The sequence below is a fragment of the Ambystoma mexicanum genome, chromosome 12 (assembly GCF_040938575.1).
Source record: "Ambystoma mexicanum isolate Mex_15411 chromosome 12, UKY_AmexF1_1, whole genome shotgun sequence".
Lineage (NCBI taxonomy): Eukaryota > Metazoa > Chordata > Amphibia > Caudata > Ambystomatidae > Ambystoma > Ambystoma mexicanum.
This window is the reverse complement of record NC_090936.1, coordinates 1071221898-1071247051: the sequence shown is the minus strand read 5'-3', so window position 1 is coordinate 1071247051 and position 25154 is coordinate 1071221898. Positions and strand designations below refer to the sequence as shown.

The following is a 25154-nucleotide window of genomic DNA, read 5'->3' as shown; positions in this document are numbered from 1 at the left end:
TGATGCCCTCTTCGGAACATCACGCGCCAACAAGGAAGGACGGGGGAAGATCTGGGACGACGTAGTGGTTGCCATCAACACGGAAGTGGTGGCAACCCGCGACATCAAGCACGTCAAGAAACGCTGGGAGGACTTCAGGTCCAGGACCCTCCACAAGGCCGGCGCCTCGCGGAGGGGGGCAGGGTCAGCATGAGTGACATCCAGATGAGGGTCCTGGAACACGTATGCCCAGCGCTCCACGCCCAGATCCTTCGGAGGAAGACCCGTATGGAGTTGAGCGGTAAGTGGCCAAGCATTGTTGTGTGAGACAGGGCATGTTGCAGTGTGCTGGTAGTCTGATACTTGCCTGTATGTGTGACATGGGCCATGTATGTATCGATGTGTGTGTGTGTGTGCAGGGACATCATGTTCATGCATGTGAGACCAGTAATGTGCGAACCACATGGTTGGTGCATGAGTTCCAATGCAACATGGGGAACTGTATGGCAAATGCACACATGAAAGCATGCCAGTGTCTGTTCTTGCACATGGTGGGGGTGTGAGGGATGGGTGCTGCTGTCATGTACATGTATGGTGCACATGTGTGTGTGTCTGAGAAGTGTGTCTGTGACTTTGATACGCCATGGATTCATGACACATGTCCGTGATGATGTGTACATTCACTCATGCAGTGCGGTCACCGTTGTATGCACTGTGTCTATCCAATGTGTCTGTGGTGTACAAGGCATGATGCATGACCCTCCGGTGATGTGTGTGCATGGGATCAGTGTGAGCCATGATGCATGTGAGTTTGAAGGCAACATTTGGATTAATGAAGGCCCTTGTGCATGGATGCTGATGTTGATTGCAGGCGCCGTGCCTGTTTATGCATGTGTGTTGCGTGCATTCACCCATATGTTGTGGAGGGACAGGATGGAAGTGACGTTAGACACTGCCACTCATGTGTTATTGCTTCCTGTCTAGGCGAATATTGTACTGTACCCTGATGCTTGTGTTCTATGTCTCCCTCTACGCAGCATCAAGTGAAGAAGAGGGTAGAGACGGCGCTGTGGAGCCAAGCGGCGGGGATGCCTCCACTGGGCTGCGACGCAAGGCCCAGCCACCCTCCCAGGACTTGCTATCATCTGGGAGCGAGGGGGCTGGTGCCGCGTCTGCCACTACGGCTGTGGCGGAAGGGCCGGGTGAGCCCCCACAGGGGCTTGCAATGGCGGAAGACGGTACAGAGACATCCAGTTTGGTGGTCTCCACAGAGGAGGAGGAGCCCGCTACTGAGCCGCACATGGGGCCTGGTGGGGGTAGTACCACTGGTGCAAGTGGTGCAGTCCAGGGGCAGGGTCAGAAGACAGCATAGGTCATCGCGGAGGGACCTGTGCATGTCCCTGTCCTTGACCCTGTGACTGCACCACCATGCACCAGCAGGGATGCCCCGTCCCAGGCCCGTCCGCAGGTAGGGGAGAGTGCCATGTCATCTGCCTCTCCACTACCTGCAGACGATGGGTCCAATGAACGTATGGGCTCCGTCCTGATTGGTGTCGCGTTGCGCACGCGTGACATTCGGGTGACGTGCGTTCTTCCTGGGCGGCATCACGAACAGCAGCGTCGCGACGTGGCACTGTTGGGCGGGGCCCTGGTTGGTGGGTTCCTACATGTGACGCGCACTCTGGCGGACCTCTCCTCCTCTGTGGAGACTATGCGCCAGTCGTTCTCCCTGCCGTCTTCCGGCCCAGATTCCACTAGGGCCCCCTGTGGACCTGGCCTGACCAAGACAGCCAGCTTGGTGGAGATCCCAGCCCTGCCACAGTCGGGAGTCGGCGGTCCAGCAGGGGTGGACACCACAACTGGAGACCAGCTGATGGAGGATGTGCAGGCATCATCGGACAGGGCACATGGACAGCAGCAGCAGCAGCAGCAGCAGGAGCAGGCTCTAGGTGGGAGCAATGATGGCTCGGGGCCATCGACATCAGGGGGGCAGGCATCGGCCAGAGGGCAGGAGAACCCTGGAATGGATGTGTCTTCTGTGTGGCTGCAGTTGGGACAGCGTATAGGTGCGGACCGGCGGCGGATGGAAGAGGCGCGGCTCACCATGGTCAGGGCGGAGTTCTCCATGCGTTGGGCATGAGGCGGGCAGAGTGCCTCGAGGCGGCTCGCAGGGAGTTGGAACAGGGCATGAGTGCCTCCCTGTGAGACCTCGGGGCCAGGACGGAGGCCTGCCTCCAGCAAATAGACATGGAGTTCGATGATGCCCTGGCCGAAAACATCACTGAGTGAGCCACAGGACTTGCCCGTCGCCATTGTAAATAGTTTATAGTGTTAGGTTTCCTTTTTTTTCTTTATTTTGGGGCTTTTGGACTATGCCCCAAACTTTTGTAAATAGTATTTTTGTTAGGTAGGTTATTAGATAGGTTTAATTTGTTTTGTTGGGCTCATGGACCCTTAGAAATTTGATTGTACATAGTTGGACGTTGGATTGATTTTGATTTTGTACATGCATTAATGGATTTTGATTTTGGACAATGGATTGTACATAGTTGGACTTTTTCTTTTGATTTCACCATGGATCAATGGATTTTTTTTGTGGAGGGAGAGTTTGGACTATTTTTCTTTTGGAATTCTTTGTATTGGTTATACTTTTCATTTACTCTTCTTTTGAACATGCTTTTCATTTCATGTTTGCTATTTTGTTATGCTTTCATTTTATTGATTTATTTTTGTACATAATACATTTTCATATTTTAGTTCCATGTGTGGGATTTGCTCATTGGGTTAATACATGTGAAAATGTGGGTTTACACAATCAATGCCAACGAGTGTGTGTGTGTGTGTGTGTGTGTGACGGACATGTGTTGATGTACATAGTTGACTTTTGGTTTGTGTCTTTAGATGGGCATGTCAGTGTGGGTTTGATTGGGAAATCATTGCATCTCAGAAAGGGGGTGGAGGGCTGTGGTATTTTGGTGTAGAAGTGGGCCATGATTGTGCATTTCATGTAGGGGGGGACATGAGTGGGGGCCTGCTGGCAGGTGCCCCTCACTGATGGGGGGGGGTGGGAGTGCAGGGGGACATGAGTGGAGGCCTGCTGGCAGGTGCCCCTCACTGATGGGGGGTGGGTGCAGGGGGACATGTGTGGGGGCCTGCTGGTAGGTGCCCCTCACTGAAGGGGGGTGGGGGTGCAGGGGGACATGTGTGGGGGCTTGCTGGCAGGTGCCCCTCACTGATGGGGGTGGGGGTGCAGGGGGACATGAGTTGGTGATCACTAGTGCAACGTGGCCTGGCTGGGGGGGATGGCCACGGTGGACGGGCTGCTTGTGGGACATGTCCAGGGGTGCAGGGTAGTCCCCTGTGGTGTGGGCTGCCTGCAGGGGCCGTGGAGGTGGTAGAGGGGACACCTGGGAGGACCCACACTGCCAATTCATGTGTAGGACTCCCCGCGCACCCCAGCAACACACGTACCCCGCTCGCACAGGGCCAATCGCGTGGGAAACTCCCAGCGCCGGGGTGTACATGCATTCGGAGGGCTGCGCAGGGAGTTTTACTGGTGTTTTCGTGGTTCGGGGCCTGTGCGCCATGTACGGGATTTGTGCGCTGTGCATGGCGCACGGGGGAGGTTGGGGGCGTAACTGGCGCTGCTGCAGGGTCGCTGCGCCACTCTGGGCCACGGCTGGTTTTGGATGATAAAATCCATGAATACACTGTGCGCGGAAATGGATTTTAGCGCACGTGGGCGGCGCAGAAAGTCGCATGCGCACACTGTGCGCCAGCCGCGTGCGCCACTTGTGCGCTGAATTCAATGAATTACCTTGTTAATGTCTTGCTTCCCGTATTCCCCTTGTTCCTAATGCAGGGGATAAAACGGTTTTGTCCTTTTTCTTTCTTGGTGAAAAGAAAAAGGGGGGGGGGGGAAGGGGATCCGGTGTTGACACTAAAACAGTCTGTCATTGTATGTAACTTTTCTCAGCTTCGAAGAAAGGGGGCGGGGAGGTCTTGTCTCAATGTTCTGAGGCAACTTCCAAAGGGTGCTTGTTGACTCAATGCTCTTGGAGACGACTTCCAATTGATGCTGGCTTCTGCTTACCCAGCTTCTTTGATCTCGTCAAATTACTAAACGGAGGAAAAAAAGTTCTTCTCCCAACCCAGGCGAATAACTCCCTTCTCCTGGGTAAAAGCCTCTCGAGTTTAGGTTTCATAACAGTGAGCAGATAAACTGGATTAGGAGAATGGCTCCCTTCTCCTAGTTTATAATCTGATTTTAGAAGGCTTTTCGTGATTTGAGCGCCTCTTCCCTCCTTGCCTCCCCCAGAGTCCTTCTTGACTTTTCAATATCAGTCTTATGGAACTGACTAGGGAGTTTCCTCGCAAAATGATCTACTTCTCTCTTATCTTTTGGTTTCGCCTTCTGAAGTTTTCCCGGACCCTCCCGGATTTACTATAGTTCTTGTTACCTCCTCACAGGGAACTCTTCAACGGTTTCACCAGGAGTCACGGGTTCTTTCTCCTACTGCTTTTCTGCAGCCTGCTTGACTTCACAACCCATTACTGCTGGCAGTCGGGGGGAGCAAGTTCGGACCAAGCGGTCTACCGATTACATGTTGCTCAACCACCACAGTTCCTCGTACTTCCTATGCCATCGCCTCCACAGCTCCGCAATAGGCTAGTGTTGGCAGTCTCAGCATAGTACTTGAACTGCACGGTCCTCCCACCACAGGTCATGCCACCACTGCACTGACGCTCAGCTTCAAGGTTGTCGATACCCAGTTAACGGACAAGATGCTTTCCTAGCATCCCTCAGTTCGCTCCTGTCCCTCCAAAATGCTGCTTAGATGCAGCCTTCGAACACCCTGTTTGAAACTCGCTGGCTTTTGGCGGCCTCCTAGCTCAACCGACTTCTCCTTCCAGATGTTGCTTCCTCTCAGGAAGTTGCGCTCTTTGATCGTTTTTACTGCTTAGCTTAAGTAGCTGGGGCAGGCCCAGCATAATGTTGATTTGATTTGCAGCAGCTCGTCAACACTCTTTATGCTTGCTGGTAAATTGTAATTGGTTATTTATAATGCACTTAATACCGAAAGGTTTCTAAGCGCAGACCCGGGGATCGAACCTGTGTTGCTCTGTCGTTTTGTTTGCAAGGCAAGCGCGTTGCCCCTGAGCTATCCTCCCGAGCCGGTAACGTTCTTAGTTTCTTCTTCATCTCAGTAACTATCATAGTGAGACTGTCTGCGCATTACAATAACATATCGTTTCAGATTTTGCGATGGGTAAGGAAGGGTGGGTTCATGTTTTTTACTCTGTAGGGTAGGGAGAAAAGGGGGCTGTGTCCCAGTTGTACGTCCTTGTCCCCAGGAGGGCCGTTTCCCCCCCCCGAACCCTTCAGAAGAGAGCCTCGCGCATATTATCATTCCAAGGGTTACTATCAGCGGCCTAGCCTCATGAAAGGGGCTGCCCTTTGGGGAAGGTAATGTCTTCTGAAGGATCGTCCCGTACCCTTTCCCTTAAGCCATTAGCTTCTCCATCTAACTGTATCATGTGAGGTAGACGTCTTCCAGTGTTATTGATGCTTTTTGATGGTATTCCCTCCCAGTCCCAGACTGAGGTATCAGCGGTGAAGCCCTCCTCTTCGCAAGTGTCTATGGGGTGATAATTGGTGGGGCATTCTATTTTTAAAGTTGAAAAAGTCAGTGCCTTAATGATTTCCTCTGGTGGTGACTACCGCCGAGTTCATGATAAACTTCTTGCTGCGCACCTTTAAGTTCTTGGGTACACCTTTTGGTCACACCTTTTGGTCACCCGCAGGATATATTTTATCCGGCCTAATGACCGTCTGTTTGCTCCCAGAATCTGTTAGGGCAGAGACAGGCACCCCATTGACCTCTGCCTTTGCGTTGATCTTGAAGGGGGCACCCCCATCCCACCTATCTCCTGCCATCCATCCAACTTCCATTGGTTCTCCTTTAATATTGCGGCGCCAAATGCGGGCCAGCTGATCTTTCTCCCGACAGGAAACACATGTTCTAATCGGGCCAGTTAGCGTTTTACTTGCGTCCGGTTTGACCATTGGTCTTTCTTTAAAAGGAGGGAATATCCTCTCCTCCTTATATTGGATTCTGTTGAGAGAAAAAAAAAAAGAAATGTTTAGCAGTAGATTATATCTCCTTTTTCTTCTTGTCGCCCTTGTGTATGGCCCTCGGTTGTTTAGAGGCCTCGGCGTGTGTTTGAGCTGTCTCAACGGCAACATTGTGGCTCGGCTTGCTAATCTGCAGCACAGCTTTTTGTAAAAAGGTAGGAAGGCAGTTAACTAGTACTAGTGCTTGCCTCCGTTAACTCTGGCAAGGTCTTATTCCCTAACGATTGGGGCAGGCCCCTAGTTCTAGTGGGGTTTCATTCAACCTAATCGGATCTCCCGGAACCTCTGCCGGTAAAATGTTTGTTTGGCCGACCCTGTGCAGAAGTCCTTGTTTTATCTCCTCGAATGAAGTATTGCCCAGGGGATTCAGTGTTTGGTAGGACGCTTGCTCCCTTTAAGAGGGGTGCGAGGTAGCACGTTTTTAATTACTCTCTCCAGCCAAATTGATGTGCTAACCTCTCGAAATTGAGGAAAACATTTCCGAGGTCCTCCAGATAGGGTTGGAGAATCCCATGAGGTAATATTGTGCAATGTTGTGTGGCCGAAATTCTCTCGAACTCCTCCTGGAATCTCCTGTTCCACCAGGCATTCCAACATGAGCAAAAAGGGTGGACAATACTTCATTCTTATCAATCTACTGCTAAACTCAAGATGTCACGTTAGAAAGGCTCCACTGCCCCTGTGCAACTACTGTCCCTGGACCACGCCGCCTATCTAATGGGGACAGCAGAGAAGGCAATCCCTAAGACTAAACTATGCTAAAAACAGATGGGGTTGCAGTGATAAAAACAAATATGGCAAAATACTTAAAAAGATACATTCAGGTGGGGATTTTTTACACACTTTATTCCACCCTTGCCTGAGTGTGTACCAGAGACTATATTAGTAGGAGCAGTATAGTGGTAACACCCACTGGAAACCCAATTATTTGTTTTTTTGGTTTATCACTGTATACTAACCATTACAAAGGATATCTGTAAGCTGGTCTATCGGTTTCGGTGACGGCACAAGTCATTCAATATCACCTTCTTAAAGGATCGTTCCGGGACTTTTTTTTTATTGTCCCTACGGTTCGGCCATGTGTTTTTAAGCATAACTCGGTAGATCGTAGAAAACTTTCCTATGGACCTTACCCGACTTTTCGTCCATTAACGCACTCGAAATTAGCTGCCATTTTCTGATAATCCTATCATTTCCCCCCATCGCCCTGGCTCACCTGCTTTTGCGGCACTAAATCAAATCCCCCGCCCCTGAAACAGACTTTATCAAAACATTCATATTCCCCGCCTCTATCCGTGACGTGACTGAGCTGCGTAGGCAAACGCGCCCAGGCGTCTTCTACGCGACTCCACACAGAACCAGGAAATCAACACAGATGAGCTCACACAACACAGTGCGCCACAATTGGGAATATGAAACTGTACTTTTAAATTAAACCACAAGATTGTTATGTGCCAAGACCGCTAGAAGAGTCCGATTTATCATGCCCTCCATGCCAAAATGCAATCGTTTTGGCCTGTACTTTAGGCACATATTGTGGAACACCTCCAAATCTCCTGGGTGGCAGAATTCCGTGAGTCCCCTCAAATCTCTTGTTATAGTTTTATCAAATACAATCTTTTCAATGGCTTTGTGAGTGGGTGATGAAGGAATCAACCACTTCTTCTTCCGTGCCTCCTCTGTGGACAAATGGCCATGTTCACAATTGTGGAAATGTTGGTTTCTGTTCCAACGGTGAACGTTGGTACAGTGTAGCATTACTGACCGCCATTTTTCCAGTAGAACTTCCAACGACCCTCCACATGTTTTTGAGCTCCACCAAAGATGGTTGCTGATTGACTTGGACCACTGTGAAATACCTTGCATTTCTTTTTGTTTTACCTGCAGCCGACATTTTTTTATTGATTGTTTTTGCAAGATGCCAAACGTCAAATTGGTGATTTTATATTTTTGTACTCTTCTCTCATTGTCTTGGCAATTGAAACGTGTCTGTCCGTGGCTATCAGGTCGATCACCATTCCCCGCGATTGTAGTTCTTGCAATGATGCTACAAAGCCAACTTTCTCCATGGCCACTGAGGATGTACTTTGTGACACCTGCACGACCACCGAACTCACAATTTTCTTACTTTCCATGTCCTGAAAGTGGTAGGTGCAGTACTTGGCTGAAAATCCTGGGCTGTCGCACTGTCCATCACCGGCTAGCCTGAACCGTTTGCCCTCGAATGTACTATCAATAGACATTTTTTCCATTCTCCAAGCTTCGCTAATGGCTGGAAATAGATAATCGGTTTGGTATTTGTAGAACTGAGTTTTAGCAATGAAATGGATTCCCAAAAACTGAAAGAAAGACTCTAACCTTTTAAAACTTGAACCACTAAAAAGTGCAGCCGCTGCACAAAGTAGATTGCCTGCTGGCAGTTGACCCAGCATGGGTTGTGCAGACCATGAGAAAGGATGATATTTTGTACAGGTGGCATGTATTTTAAGGTTAGTGCCTCGAATTGCACGAGTCACATTAATCAATGGCTCCCCACATACTTCCCCACCTACCGAATGCCCACATTTCAACCGAATAATAATATCAATCAAACAACTATCGAATACAATGAATTTGGCCTCTTTCCTTATACTGTCACTCTGCATCCCAGCTGGTTCGGCCTGTAACGTTGAGGACATGTCACTCACATGAAAGGTAGAATCTCTGATATCGTCTTCCGCTATGTTCAGTGATATTGATGGTGTTTCATTGTAGTCCACTTCATTCTCTTCCATTGCAACATCTGTTCCTTCTCCGGCGATTGGTGAATAAGACAATTACTTCAACTTTCTTGCGGTCTTAGTTTTTGCGGGTGTGGATTCTGTGAATTGATCTCCGACTGCATCCGAACTACCAGGAGGACATTGACTATCAATGGCTGGTGGTGGTATAGCTCCGTTGTCAATCGCTTCATATTCTTCCCATTGGCACGATGCATCTCCAGTCTCAAGTCCCTGCCAAAAGGTTTGACAAGCAACATCTCTCGTTCGCTTCACTGTCTGTGTAGATCTAGTTCGTACACCCACTCGCAACTAGAGGACAGATTGGAAAAGGGATGTTCAGTTTAAACACAACTTACAGTATTGAACTATTAACAGTGAAAAACAACATAATATAGTGACCAGGACACTAACCTTCTTTTGCTTTCTTTTCTTTGAAACTTTCTTGCCTCGAACTTCAACATCAGGACGCTGTTGCTCCGACTCGTGTGTGCATGTCTCCACTTCCTCTTGCGCTGCAACGACTATATTTTCATGATAAGCACATCCATCACGCACTGACGCTCCATCGACTCCCTGAAACATAGAACTTTCATTAGTATGTATAATAATATTGAAAACACAAAATGTACTTGGGGACCAATACCCACGTACATCTCAATAGCAAAACACGAATGAACGCTTTGTGTAGAACATTCAAACGACAATTATTCACGCATAGTTGATCTAGTTAGATGGAACTGTCAAGATCCATACCTTGTGCTCCTCATAGACTTCCATTGATGATATTATTGAAGATGATGCTTCGGTAACTCCCTGAAATACAGTAATTGCATTAGTATGGTTTTCTATTTTGATAAAAAGAACAGAAACTTTGTGCAGGCGTCAACGGCTCATCTAAATAGACCTGCACAAATGATCAGTTGTCTAAAATAAATAATGGATATCTAAATATGATTCGATTTGCTCGATCGTTGGAAGTGTCACCACCCAGAGATCTGCATCAACTACTAGGGGTGATGTTCTTGTAGAAGAAGCTCCGTCATCTCCCTGAAACATAGTACTTGCGTTAATAAACAAGGAAGTATAGCGGATGTAATCACGTCATATGATTTCGCTTCATCGAACTGTCAGTATCCATACCTCGAAATGCATAAGAACATCAAGGGACGATGTAACTGCGGTGCACACTTCTGCAAGCTGTTGCGCCGACCCGTAACTGCATGCTCCCCCTTCTTCTTGGACTAATGCTCCATCGACTCCCTGAAACATAGGACTTTCATTAGTAATGAACACAATATTGAAAAAAGAAGACACATAGGAGGGCGACGACAGAAGGACATATCAATGGCTAAAAACGAAAGAAACATTGTGTGTAACAATCACGCTACAAGAATGCAAGATCTGATGATCTCCATCGATGCAACTGTCCGGAAACGTACCTCGAGCATCTGAGTGACATCAACGGTAGTCGTCAATACGTTGGACTCCTCAGCATCTCCCTGAAAGACAGTACTTGCATTATTTTGGATAACAATAATTATAACTGAAAAGAAAGACTAGAGGACGAGTGCAAGGGTGTACCATTAGGTAAAATAATTACACGATAAATTAAAACTATTGATTTACATGCCTAAAACAAGTCAGTGGCAGAATAGCCAAGTAAGATTACCCGATAGGCGCTTGAAGTGGCTGATGACTGCAATAACGACACGGATGGAGAATCTTCTGCCTTCATATTGAGTGGATACATAAATGGGGAAATTATTGTTAGCTAATGCTACACACTACCACAAGGCCGAGAGATAAATACGTAAACTTGACTCACCAGTGGAGGGATGTGGACGAATAGAGTGGGAATAGCGGTTGAGAGCAATTTTCGCCTCGCTCGCGGTGTATTCTTCTTTATTAGCAATGATGTGGAGTACATGTCCGAGGTAAAGTGCCTGCTGCAGATGCGGTATCGATCACCCCTCTTGTCCGCAAAGACTTCTAGGAGTCTACTTTCAAGCTCAGACGGTGGATATCCGCAATATCGGACCCATTCTCTTATCTGATCTATTGTCTTAGGGAGAACGTGCATTATAGTACCTTCAGATTTATTATGGGTCTTCGAAGGGCAACCGCCAATGGAACAGGCAGGCATTGTGGAAAGTTCTGAAAAGTAAAGATCAACAATTCTCTATGAATACCAATGTAAACTCAGAACATGTGACTAGTTCCTTGCATGTACTGTCTTGAACGAAAAGAAATTGGACGCAAAATGATTATGGTACATGGCCTTACCTTGACGAACAAACAGTTAGATGCAGGGATCAGAGTAGTTTCTTGTCGTAGAACAGGGAGCAGTTCACAGGTTGCAAACTGAGGAGTTTCCTCGAAGTGGTCACGGAAGTTCACAGAGACGAAGAGCAGATAACCAGCACCTTCACGGGTTGACTAGCAAAGCGCAAAGAAGTGCTCATTAGAAATATGAAGTGGGTTATAAAGAACTCGAAACAGGGGTGTGTTTGTGAATGAATGACGTGTATATGTCGTGGCATTATGCGGTTTGCAGGGGGCCGTCCAGCGTGAGGGGGGATGCTTGGCAGGAGACACGGGGTCTGGAGGTAGACATGGGAACAACAACCCATGCTCTATAGACCACTTTGAAGTGTACATGGTCTTTGGCACCTCTTTGCCTTTATCGCTCCCTGACAGCTCCACTTGGAAGCGCAAGTACCCCGGTGCGAACTGCCTTTGATAGGGCGGGGGGTGGATTGGGGCGGTGGTCGTGCAGACAAGACACAGGAAGACTCGTGAATGGAGACACACTTATGTGGATTGCAGGGGGCCGTCCAGCGTGAGGGGGGATGCTTGGCAGGAGACACGGGGTCTGGAGGTAGACATGGGAACAACAACCCATGCTCTATAGACCACTTTGAAGTGTACATGGTCTTTGGCACCTCTTGGCCTTTATCGCTCCCTGACAGCTCCACTTGCCAGCGCAAGTACCCCGGTGCAAACTGCCTTTGATAGGGCGGGGGGGGGGGGTGTGGATTAGGGCGCTGGTCGTGCAGACAAGACTCATTTGCCGCAGGGCCTCACCAAGGAGAGGCCATCTAACTGCATGTAAGAAGCAGGCTGAAGGATCTAGTACATGGAAGGCAGGGGGGTGAGTTTATAAATACCTCAGCCTCCCAGGAGAATATATGGGTGCAGTTCACCCTGGAGACCCTGGATGCCTAGGCAGTTAGTCAGCAGCAGGCTGGCCTGTGGTGGCAAGGCGGCACGGGCCAGAGGGCGTCATCTCTGTACCCAGTGCCCAAAAGGATGATTTATTATGATCAACCATATTGATTATTTACCTATTACCATGTTTTGTATCAATAAAATCCAACGGCCTTCCTTTTATTGCCAACGCTTGAACAAAGTGGAGACACACTAGATTCATTTAAAAAATCAAAACAACCATTGTTAAAATATATGTTGGGTTTTATTTTAGATCTTAATTTCAATTGAACATAAATAATAAACATTACACATTGTAAAGTTCCGGTTGCAGCACATCCAGGGAAAATCCGCGGTATTGTCCACTGTCGCTGGGGAAATGTTGTCTAATGGCAAGTACCGCACAGGCAGGTATTACTCTCCGAACGCGGTGTCCGAGCCTCCCGTGAAGCCACCAAGTGAAGCAACGATAGGCCACCAGCCTGTACCACCTGTGAAAATGAAGGATGCAAACTGTATTAAAATGACAAAACTTTCTTATCACTGTCGATTCAGGTAAAAAATGTAATTCTGCTTTGAAAAAAATTCTATCTAGAAAATGCACAATATGGAACCAATTTACATGCATTCGAACGATATGTAGATGTCATTTTATATGTGGGAGACGACCATGACATAGTAGTGGCATCACAACCAGAGTATACTTACTCGTTACTCGGATTACGCGGACGAACAGTGCCGCGAAGTTCGTGCATAAGCACCATCATCATCCTCAACACGGTCCGTGAGAGGCAGGCTTCCCTGAACTCTGGCAGCTCGGTGATGCATTGCGGACTTGGCTCGCCTTCCGAAATGTAGGCCAAGCACCCGGAATTTTCACGGCAGCAGCAGTTCTCCTCAGTTGGCATTAGCTCGCACCGATTGCACATGCACCAGGTGGAGACGCCGTCCATGCGACATGGTCCAGGCTCTTCATCCGTTGACTGGTCCTCCCAACTGCCGTCCGAATCACCATCGTTTTCGCATGCTTGCCTTTCCAGTAGTTCCTCCTCGGTGTACTCGGGCTCGTACATATACGGCATTATTGTAGCCATTGTGTGGTAAAGAAAGTAAAATAATTTACAGAGATGGTACAGGTGTTCACAAGGCCTAGAAGCGGCGAAGGTAGCTGACCAGAGCACAGAAACGAGTCACAGAATACTCAAAGTAACACAGAGAGAGGAATGGAATCGAAAATCTGCTGCTGTGTGTTGTGAAACGGTGTGTTTATACTTATTGAGGAAAGAGGCGTCCTGCCATTTCCATGGCGACACGTCATTAGCTGAGGCGCAGCGATTGTTGACACGAAACGTGCTTTGGCGTTGGGAAATGGGCGGTACGCGTCTGCTGATGTCAGGCTCAGGGGCGGGGGATTTGATTTAGTGCCGCAAAAGCAGGTGAGCCAGGGCGATGGGGGGAAATGATAGGATTATCAGAAAATGGCGGCTGATTTCGAGTGCGTTAATGGACGAAAAGTCGGGTAAGGTCCATAGGAAAGTTTTCTACGATCTACCGAGTTATGCTTAAAAACACATGGCCGAACCGTAGGGACAATAAAAAAAAAAGTCCCGGAACTATCCTTTAGGGACCAATAAAAGATCGAACATGCGTCGTCTTGTGGTCTTTTGATAATTAATAACTGCCACCCATATTGTTCAATTGACCTACAAGAGACCAAGCACTCCGAATCTGGGCATATATTCAGCCAGTGACCAGTGCAGCAACTATTTGTTACCATTCAAGTAATAAATACAAATCTCAATGCACTTATAAATAGACTAACTACAACAGTCTGGAACAGTTATTCAAAGTAAAGGCGCCTACCTGTCATGACAATCATGTGAGTCATTAAACCCGCAAGTCCCTAAAATACCACTTTGTCCCTGAAATTACAGCACAGCACATAAACCAGCAAATGCCTGAAATGGAAAAACAGTTAGTGCTTGAAAGCAAAACTGCTCGTACTTAAAAGCAAAACTGCTTCTTGAAAACCTATCTGGACTGGCAGCGAGCCATCCACTCTTTATCTCCTGCACAACTGTAGTAGCTCCATATGCCATCAACTGCCACCAAGGGACCAGGGTATTTGTAAATATAAATCTTAAGGATGCCGTGATGGAGGGGCGCAATCGAACGTCCACATCAACCACCTCGTGGGGCTCAACCCACATTGTGACCCCTCCCGGCGTTTTTTGCTAAAGACCGCCTCAAGGCAAAAGGTAAAACATGATTAAAGGAGCCCAACGCCTTGCTCCCATTTACTCCCTGCATACTTGTATAATACTATCAATGACAAAACCCAACTCAACTCGGACTGCCATAGCATACAAACAGCCAAAGTCTGCCATTACCAAAATGGGGAGCCTCACGTCCTCCTCCTATGGGTATCCCACCCAGCTTGTTATGAAGAAAAACGAGCTTGCGTCTCAATACGCAGCCAGTGGCACGTGATTCCTAAAGTCACCTATGTTAAACCACCATTGGGGTTGGGATGTGCTGCATATGGCACTATATTGGAATGGAAATGACTGGAATCTTGTAGGCAGTTAAACGACTCCTTTCAGGGCTCTGTCAAATTGGTGGCATATGTTCAGGTATATAGAACTATAAAGAGAGCGGCTCACGTTGTTGTTATAATCCAGAGGCCATAGTGTGCAACAAATGATCATCTCCACATGAATCCAAGCACAACATCATTGCCTCCATATTGGAAACTATATTGGGCGAACAATAGTTTTAAAGTCCATTCCAACTTTGTGTGATGCAACCCTGCACATCTAATCCAATATTCCATCTCAAGGGTGCTTCCGTGCATAGGTCCAGCACTCTGGACAGCTTTACATTTTCAGGTGGTATGCTGGATAGCATGCTAAATCCGTTTCAGCTTGTCCCCATGTATATTATACAAAAGCCTCTGAATGGTCATGAGATTCACTTTGCCATGGTTTCCAGGTTATGCCATTGTATGCTCTCATTAAGGCCATGTGTGTCCGTTTTTAGTTGGAAAATCCAGAGTTGTTCATTCCTAAGCATTGTAGCTGCAAAATTCCAACCTCCTCTTGGGGCATGGGGCTTCTTGATGATAGTCCATATTAGTTAATCTGCCGAATGATGAAACTGAGAGAAATGGCCAACCAAAGGCGCTGGCTATTTATTTGTTCTAATACAGGATTTATGCTCCAAACTCCTCTTCTTCTAGAGGGACATCTTGAGCTTAGCAATAGATTGATAAGAATGAAGGATTGCCCACCCTGTTTGTTAGGATTACCCCATTGGCTGACTTCCCCTAGTTTAAAAGGGGTTGTGGTTTCTTGGTGACCTACTGTTGTGTTCTTCAGGCTACCTTGCTTTGCAGATCCTCTGAGTTATTCCGGCATCACGTGGGCAAACTGCCCCGCTTATGAAAGTGTCGGGCACTTTAGAATAGATCTTACATAGTCGTAGGGGCACTTTTTCTAGCCCTGGTGGCTAGTATCCGGCTTTAATATTACCATCATGGCAGAGCAACATTATTTCGCCTTTACCGAGGGTCTAGTAGCTGGCAATTTTAACCAACCCCTCGATCTTGGGTGAGAGAGTGACTGTTCAGAATCTGGGAGCTACAGACGAGTGGAATGAGATAGAAATAGTTAAAAAGTGCGATGGTGCCAGTTTAGTGATAGTAGCCATAGCTGCAGAGGTCTGTGAGGCAGTGTCGTCGGCCTTTAAGGAGACTTTTTGCAGTTAAGCTGGGGCCTGGAGGGTCCTTGGGCAAAGGCGGAGAGTAACACGGATGATGGCAGGTGAGAGTACCTCTCACCTTGCTCCAAAAGGAGTTGGGCTCTGAGCAACCCAATTGGCTGCCGCGCCCACACAGATTGCAAATAGGAGTCCACTCACCCAACAGTGGCTAGTGAAGTGTATCATTGAGGTTCAGTGGAGCTGATTTTCCAAAAACTGAAACATTCATTAAACTATGTCTGTTTTTCTTTGTGAATGAATGTGCGAGGTTGGCATACCCCAAAGGTGTTGGTTCAGAGGGTTATGTGATTTTACCGACCACAATTACAGAGTGGTAAATTTCATCCTGGACAAAATATCAATATTTATTATTTTATTAATTGGGGGTGATCCCCACCACACAAGCACCTACATTTAAAAAAAAAATCTTTTTACCCTTATAACGCCAACCCCATCCCAACCCATTTTAACCCCTTTATCCGACTACCCTTTATTTAATTAATGCTTGCAGTGTTTTTCGGTATTATGGCCCACTCTGAAATGTACCACTCCGTAATGTTTTAGATATATTGACTGGATACCGGTTCAGTGACAGAACTGTTTCTTGGATAGTCCGAAAGTCTTGCAGCTACTCCAAAAGGACCTCTTATTCAAACGTTTGGCAGAAATGGAGACCATGAAGAGGACTACATAAAGTGATTTTTCTTGGTTCGTAGCAGGGATAAGTCAAAACAGAGCTAAGCTGACCAAATCCCAACAACATATCAGCCCACCTACAAGGATCAGGTGCTGGAGGTGTTAATGAGTATTTAGACTTAAATTGCAAGTTTTAGAGGAAAGTTTCATACATTTAATGATAGTGGTCCAGCTAGAGAGAAAGGTGATTAAGCTTGAAGGGAAAATTGCAGAGGCCTCGACATCTCTGTCAGAAATGAAAAGGAAGATGGATGTTCTGATAGATGACCTAAATCTGGCCATCCATATCAAATAGCTCAAATGCTACCAGAATAAACCAATTGAGCGCTCTGGGGTTGCCAAATGAGACCTATGCGGCAGACCCTGCAGACTTTTAATGGAAATGCCAGATTGAGGAGCATCCACTCTATGTGGACAAGTGCTACTGAATGCAGAAGCGATATCAAGAACACCAAGGAGATTGATGTAGTGGTTAAATAATCTTTTGAATAGTGGTAATATGAGGCAAAGCTATTCTAAGCAATTAAAAACCGAGTCTCATTAAATTCAAAGGCCACAAACACAGTCCTACTACTCACTGATCCAGCTCCCGAAAGCTTAAGAGGAGAATATTCAACCGCAGGGAAAGATTTCTGGCAAAGTGAGCGCAGTGTGATAAAGTCCTGTCCCGGAGACCAGGAAATGGAGTGAAATGGAGCCTTGGCTATCGGGAAGAACATCCGCTATGGGATACCAAACCAAGGAGCAATGCTTTGCCTCAATTGCCATGATCTATAGTCTGTCCTATCCCCATAACCCAAAATCGCAATTCTGGAAGGTATTTAGCCAGTAGCCAACCTCCCTCACATACGTGGGTCACAATCTCTGCTCCTAAGTAGTTTTTTAAAAAAACAGACAAGTGTAGGTATCTTGTGGAGCAGATCGCAAGTGCAAACCAGGCAATCCTGGGTGCAGCACGGGAAGTAAAACTGTGAAAATGCATAAGTTACAATCCTGGAAGGACTGGTGACAAAGAAGCTGCTTTTGGGGACCATGGCAGAATCAGGCAGTGGCCATGACGAAGCCCCCTGATTTGATGAAGGTGGAAGCAGTTATTAAAGACTTGATTCTCAGAGCTGCGGACGGACCATTGGGGATTCAAACATTAGTGGTTTTGGGTAGTACTTGGGTGCACATCGAACCCAGTCAGGAGTCCACATGTCCTGTGCAGATGTCCCCACTGAAACCCTTGTTGCATCAATAGGAAATTAACATGAATAGGGGCTGAGGCCCCATCCAAGTGTGAATGCTTGGAAACGAGGTGAGGAGACTGGATGAAGGAGGCAAAAGACCAGGCAAAGGAAGGGATTGGATAAAAAAAATAAAGTAGGAGGTGGAGAAGGAAAGAAAGTTTGCAAGGGTTTGATTGGAGTTTGCAGGATGAAATAAGGGGCAAACAAGTAAGAAAGGAGTTTGAGGAGAACATCAGAATCTAGGAAGAAGTAGACAGAGAAGTCAAAATGGAAAAGGTCAGGGCTAGAAAGGCGGAGAGCCATGTTGGTCTAGACCCAGAGATTGGTTGTGGCAAAAGCCTAAAGCAGCGAGAGCGGAACAGTGGGAGACGGCAATAGTCTAGCCGGGAGCCATTGTTCAGACTCTGGTCTGACTGCTGAACCTAGTAAATAAACCAAATAACAGTAATACGATCACTTACTGCGGATCCAAGCCAGAAAGGCTCGTTGAGAATACAGGCTACTTAGGCTCGTGGAGAATCTGGGCCTGGTGGGCTTTTCGAGAACCCGAGCCAGGCGGGGTCACAAAGCATCCAAGACGGGCTTTAACTCCGTAGTGGCTTGAGTCAACAGTCGGTATCCTTTTCCACTGCATCACCCTTGGATGTGAGTTATATTGAGGACCTGAAACATCCAGACCACTAGGGAAGAAAGTGCCATCTGCAAGCTCATAGACCTTTGCCCAGGATAGGCCACTGTATGGTACCAGCTACCAGGAAGCATGTTGGAAACCCTGTAACCTTGATAACTGTGCGATTCTGATTCAGCGGTCAGGAGAGTGCCTCCTGATCACAAACTGTAGAATAGAACTTCGTACTCAAGACCTTGGTATTTTCAGGAGGCTAGTGACATGCCACCCTATTTGCAGTGGTCACCACAACCAATAAAAGGATACTTAGAAAGGATACACAAAGGCTCCCGGATATCTTCACAACCTTCAGTGACGAATCCTCAAGCAAGAATCCTTTCTAATGATTCTACTCACTGTCTGAAGAATATACAGCCAGCGTGAAGAATCACCTGAGAGGATGAATAACTAAGCACAGTCTCCAATCTGTTATAAGAAAACACTTGATAAGTAACAAAACCTTTGTTGGGCCTCCTAATAACCACTAACTATCAACACTAACCTTAATTGATTAGATGACTTGAATGAATGGTGAAGAACCAGGAATCTTCAGATGGATCCAAAGGAAACAACGTTAAGGAAGGGAAGGTTAGTAGGAAACTGAACCCGGGCGGAACGAGGGCTGAACTAGAGTCGGGATGGTGCATTCTGGGTAGGGTTCATGTACAATGCACATAACATCTTTCTTTGGTAATATAAATTGTTAGGTTCTCATTCAGGTGCAGCCTGTTATTCACCCTTGACTTAATGAGTCCAAATAATACAACATAAGTAAAGAAACTCAAAACCAACTGGTTTGTAGGGCAGATTCACCTCCTGGAGCAGTCTACAACTAATATAACTTCTGTTCTTTAGGAAGTAACTTGGAGCATTCAAATAAGCCAAAAATGCAAAACTAATGCCTCGTACCTGAAATGATCATAGACCGCATCCGCGGTTGGGGCAAGACTGATGTGGAGGATGACCTGCAATGGGACGAGAAAGCAGGTAGCTGTAGCCGTCCTGGTAGAAAGCAGTCCTTGTAGACAACAGCACGCCGCTGGAATCTTTCGTGTGGGAAAAGGCGACCACGGAGAGTTGCAGGAATGACACTGACACGGACGGCAGGGAAGCCGCTGCGTTACTGGAAGTGCTTGGACAACAACACATCTCCGGAAACTTTCGTGTGGGATCTGGCGGCCATGGAGAGTTGCAGGAATGACGCTGACGCAGACGGCAGGGAAGCCGCCGCGTCAATGGAGTGTGGTTTAGGAAGCACACAACTCGCATAAAGATGGTGAGCATGAGGAGTCACCATTAACAGCCGCTGGAAAGACAAAATCCAAAATGGCAAGACAGGAACTCCAAGAAACGAGAAGAAATTCCGTTTGGATGTGACCGCATGGAACGCCAGCAAAAGCTTGATCAGAAGCACATGGCGTTCTGAGGAAAGGACCTAAATACGTGCCCTAGACACGTGACTAGCCATGTGATTTAATGTAGCTTCAATATCGTTTGGCAGGCAGTTTAGAGAACAGTCTCCATTTGGTATAAAACGGCTTGGCCGCCGTTCTAAAGGCATAGGGACTCTCACTACCACACCTCATAGGTGAATGCATGACAGCTAGCTCTAGATAGAGAATTTTGACTCGAACCACCACACACTTTCAAGGAAAGTTACCTATATTTGGTTATCCGTGCTCTGTCCCTCCCTGTATATTTGGCCAAATAAAAAACTTTGTGAAAACCTTTCCAGTTTCAAGGTCTTTATTGATCCATTGACAGCAGGTTGGGCTTGTTCAACAGGTGAAACTGAGGGTTACAAAAAGGACTATTTTTTTTGCTGCGACTCAAACATGCAAAGTCCTCCTGACGTCCGTTCTTTCGCCTTCTACGATAGGTTCAGGACAGTGAGATGGGTCATATCAAGAGTTTGAGCCCCCTGGGTCGGCAAAGGAGAGGAGTAGGAACAGATTTTTTGGGAAACATGTTTTGTGCATTAATGAAACGAGGAAGCGGCACCAATAGGTAAAATTGAGAGAGGTTGCTTTGTATTGGATTTTATTGTTGGTTTTGACAGTAAAGGGGTGTGTGTAGTTGATCCTAATATGCAGTTTAAAACCAGAGGAGTTTTAGTAATGCATTTATTGAACAGTATAGGAAATTAGAGAAAAGGGTGGAAGTGCTCCCAGTTCTGGATGTTAACACTCTTCTACTCTATTTATGCTTTTTCCTTTTATTTGTAATGACGACAAAAATAAATGTATACAAAATTAGTAGTTACACTATAGTTATCCCCATTATTGTCGCCATATCAATAAGTTACTTTGTCATCTCTGTTTTGAGATGGTCTTGTTGAAGCTGCGTGGTCTATAAGTGTCTTGGGTTTCTCTTCTTCGCCAGGTTTCTGCAGTGGAGTCTTTGGAGGGCCCCCTTCTGCAGGTGGAAGGACTGAGTGACCTCCGGCTGGAATTGCACAGTAAAAAGATGAACCTTCACCTGGTCCTTATTGACGAACTGCATCGCCACCTTTACATTAAATCTACCAACCGAGTAAAGCGTGCTTGGTGAGTGCCAGCCTTTGTCTAATCAGTGTTTCTCTTTGAGAGAGTTCCAATTGGAGCAGTTCCCCATTTTGTAGATGAACTATCTGCCGGCTTGATTGTACAATTATTGATAATGTGTTATTTAGCATTTGTATTCAGCATTCTTCTAGATAGAAAATGTTTTTGTATCCCTATTACCAAATTGAAGAATATGAAAGGCTGAGGCTTACCTGAAATTCGAACCTGCCATCTACAGCACACACGCGAATTTGCACACGTATTTACTCACTTGTTTACACATGCACACACTCATCTCATACACACTCGACTCATGCACACACACATATACACACATATATGCACACACCTGGACTGAACTGCCAGTGTATTTGGCTATGTCTAGTTGTTGGCTGTCAAATCATTAAGTGTGGTTTGCGGAAAAGTATCTTTCACCAACATGGGGTCCAGTCAGGAAGGTACTCCGTCTGACAAGAGACCATGACTCTGCGTCATCGAGTCTCCTTTTCTAAAGTTGAGTGCACATGTAACTGCTTGGCTACAGTGGCAATTCTCTTTTTGCATGACACAGCCCAGTTGTAGATGATATTAGTATTTGGAATTTGCGTTTTACCTAAAAAAGCATGCTTCACTTACATAGGCTTGTTTCCACAACTTAGATGAGATGGTAGACAGCCAAACATTAACACACGAACAAGGGTTGCAAATCATAGTTTCTATTAAAACATTGATATCTACCCAATGTTCTGAAACCCATTGTGATCATGTTGAGTGTTGGCCGGGAAATCACTAAAAAGCAATGGAGCATGAAGGAGCCACAACAGTGTGAAAAGTTGTGGGCACTGTATTAATGCTAAAAGACAATCTTCAATACTGATCTTGCAGCTCTAGTTCTTGAATGCTTGTGCCTTATTAGGGAACACTCCATTGAAAATCAGTAGGCAACTGTGGGATGTATTTACCCATGCATCCGAGCCCTACCTCAAAACTGTGCAGTACTGACATGAAAACATCATGATGGCCAGAGCTTCCCAGAAAATGCACAGGGAAATGCATGAAGAATAGGCTGCCATTCATTTTTGCCGATGTTATGGGCACAGAAGGAAACTGCCTAAAACCACCATTGGACTACCCACACAGTAGTCTGAAACCATTGGGATTGGCAATGCTGATTGCCAAATGCAACCTAGAATTGTGGGGAATTCATTTTCTTAAATCCCAAAAATGGGTGCAGTACCAGTACTCACCACTATCCAAAAGCCGGCAGTTTAAAACCACCCTGTGTTTCTCTGAAGGCAAGCCAAAGTGCCTATTTCAAACATTGCAATATGTGCAAAATATTCACTGAAAACCAGCAGACATTTGGTAGAATGGAGTTTTGTGTGCCTACAAAATCTGGGAAAGGAAGAGCCCAGAACAATGCTTATAACAAAACTGCTATGGAGTCAGCAGTTTAAGTTGCACTGGATTTAAAGACACTAAAATCGAAAATGTTTAGATTAAATAAGTGAGCTATGTTTGGTGTCACATGCCTTTGTAACTGTTTAAATGTCATAGTTTTAAACTTAGAATCAGCCTTCTAGCTGCATATGTAAAAATGTTTAGTTTTATTTGAATGCAGGAACTGGGGAACAAAAAGTGACATTTTATCTGAAACTTGGCTTAAGGAACTGAATTCTGCCTGGCAACTACCCCCATCAGGAGTGAAACTTGAGTCACCACTGTGTTCCCAGGCCAACCTTCCTTTTGCTGCCCACACTAAGGATATGCCATCTATCTGATAATTGAATTACCTGTGCTCTGCAGGAGAGTGAACAAAGCCCTACTCAGGCAAAGGTTTTTATTACCGCAGTCGTAAAATGTAGCTTCCTCTTGGCAGGAGCTGGGAGGGGCACTGCCTGTGAGAGCAAGCTGGCTTGGCAGAACTGGATAAACCAGTATTCAACCTTGTGCTGAGGGTAAACCACACCCCTTTGTAGCCAGAATATGGTTTAGAAAAAGATGGATCATTCATAGAGCGGACATGTAAAAATTTTATAAATGATACCATAATTCTTGTGATTTTTCTGCCCACAGTTTAAGAGGTTTTTCGACCCGGTGGCGTGTTCAGGGGGGTTTTAGCGGAAAAGTGGATATTACTCTAAATGTATGCATGTTAAAAATCTGAAACTTCATCAGTTAATGTCCCTACTCCCTGCACACATGTATGTAAAGTTGGGTCAATGTCAGAAATTGAAAAATCAGTTAAAAAGTCAATAATGTGCCATTTCTGAATGCAAGCTCTTAGAAACAGCAGATTTGGACAGAGACATGGCTAAATTCAGCCACACCATGTATATGTAATTTCAAGCAACTGTGTAACTGTGAAATATGTCTTTTATTATCAAATATAGAATGTGTGCAATCTGACAGAGGAGTGTCCTATTGGCAAGCCATAAAATGACATCACTCTGACTCACAGTTCATTCCCCAATCAAGGGGAGGAATGAAAGCTGGACCAATGACAAGTGAGAGGGGCAAGTCTAGTGATGCAACACACACCCACTCTCAAAAACACATAAAAGCAGAGAGTCAGGACAGATAGGGACCTTCAATTCCATTTGCTGCAACGCACTCTGCCGGAAAAATCCATACTTACCTCCATCAATCTTCAAAGAGCCAACCCTTAGACTCCAAGATAAACAGAGACTTCAGAACCTTAACCAAAAAGGCCACTGCCAGCAAGAGTATTTGTCAGCAGGCCTCAAAATATTTTTGCAACTGAACTCTTCAGACAGCCGGGTGAGCCGTCTGAATTTTGCCAAGAACTTTTGCAAGAACCCGGTGACAGAGATATCCAAAGAGAAGGCAGGACCCGACCCAGAGAACCGGTGCCTAGCAGAGAGAAAGCAGTGCTGTACCCAGAGAGACCCAGACCAGACCGCTGTGAGCAGTTCCAGAGGCCAGGCGCTGTGAGCAGAACCCGGGAAGACCTGACCAGACTGTTGACCAGATCGTGACAAAGCCGCTTTCCGGTTCAAAATCTCTTGTGAGTACTCAGCAAAACTCAGAACACATCTCTTAGTTAAAATCATATAATTCAATCCATTTTTAATCTAAGTAGAACTGCAGCTTAGCAATTGTGTTATCCTGCCATCATTTTTAAAGCTGAAAAAGTGTGCGTTTAAAATTTCAAATCTGAAAAACGACCTTTATTCAATCGTTCATATCTCCGCAACCGTTTGTGCTAGAGACTTGCAGTAACTTTCATTTTGAAGCTGAGATCCTAGGCTTCCATAGGACCCCAAAACGATAGAGATAGTCCTTGTGGTTCCTCTGTAATAGCGCTCGACGCATTCGCGAATTTTACCGCGATTTGCAAATTTCTTCACATGTAAAACTGCTGCTGCTTGCCTTCCATTTGCCAGAAATTCGTTTAACCTGCTAACTATCCCTGCCTCATTGCTAGTGTGAGCCTGGACTAATATTAACTAGATACCACTCACCCTGAACCTCTGAAAGGGAATTAAAAAGCATTTCCAGCATATTTCTCATCCATTGCTAGCACATATCAAAGCATTTGGGCCTGTGTTTTTAAACTTCTGTTGTCTAAGCTTGCCGGGGTGAACTGAATCACATTTGATTGCATTTCTGAGAACTGTGTGTTTCCTTCCATTTCCTTGCCTTGCATCAAGGGGGGGAGGGGATTGCCAGAGAAAAGTGATTACATTGTTTTGTTGAAATCATATTGAGTATTTCTATACTGCTTTTCATTCATTCAACCTTGCATCCATTTGAACTCTATAAAGCATTTTGTACCACCTTCTTCTTTTGTTCCTATTTACCAGTGTGCTACATTATCCATTTCATGTCAACTCCTTATTGATTATAGAGAAGCGTGTTAGTGCCAGATTCTCCGTTGTTAATCTTTATCATATCAGATTAAGTGTGCTAGTCAATTATTAATTTATTATAAAGTGTGATCTATATATCTATTGTTAAATTATCAAATAAACCTTTTAACTTGCAAAACAGAACTACTTCTTGGCTCAGTGGGGTCAGGAGGATTCCAAGAGAGGGGTGTTATATAGGGGTAGTCATCCAGAACGCATGAACTGGACATAAAGATATATCAATAAGGGTTTTCATTCAGTATTCTAGACTAGGCGTTAACTTAGCTGTAGTGCTGAATTG

At 46.0% G+C, this 25154-nt stretch overlaps 1 protein-coding gene across 1 annotated transcript in view; it reads left to right on the top strand.

The window, feature by feature from the left end:
* EXOC4 (exocyst complex component 4) overlaps positions 1–25154 on the top strand; it is a 2700837-nt gene that overhangs the window by 210023 nt on the left and 2465660 nt on the right. The window contains exon 4 of the mRNA XM_069629625.1: positions 20821–20984. Within this exon, the coding sequence (XP_069485726.1) occupies positions 20821–20984 (164 nt within the window). The remainder of the gene's footprint in view (positions 1–20820; positions 20985–25154) is intronic.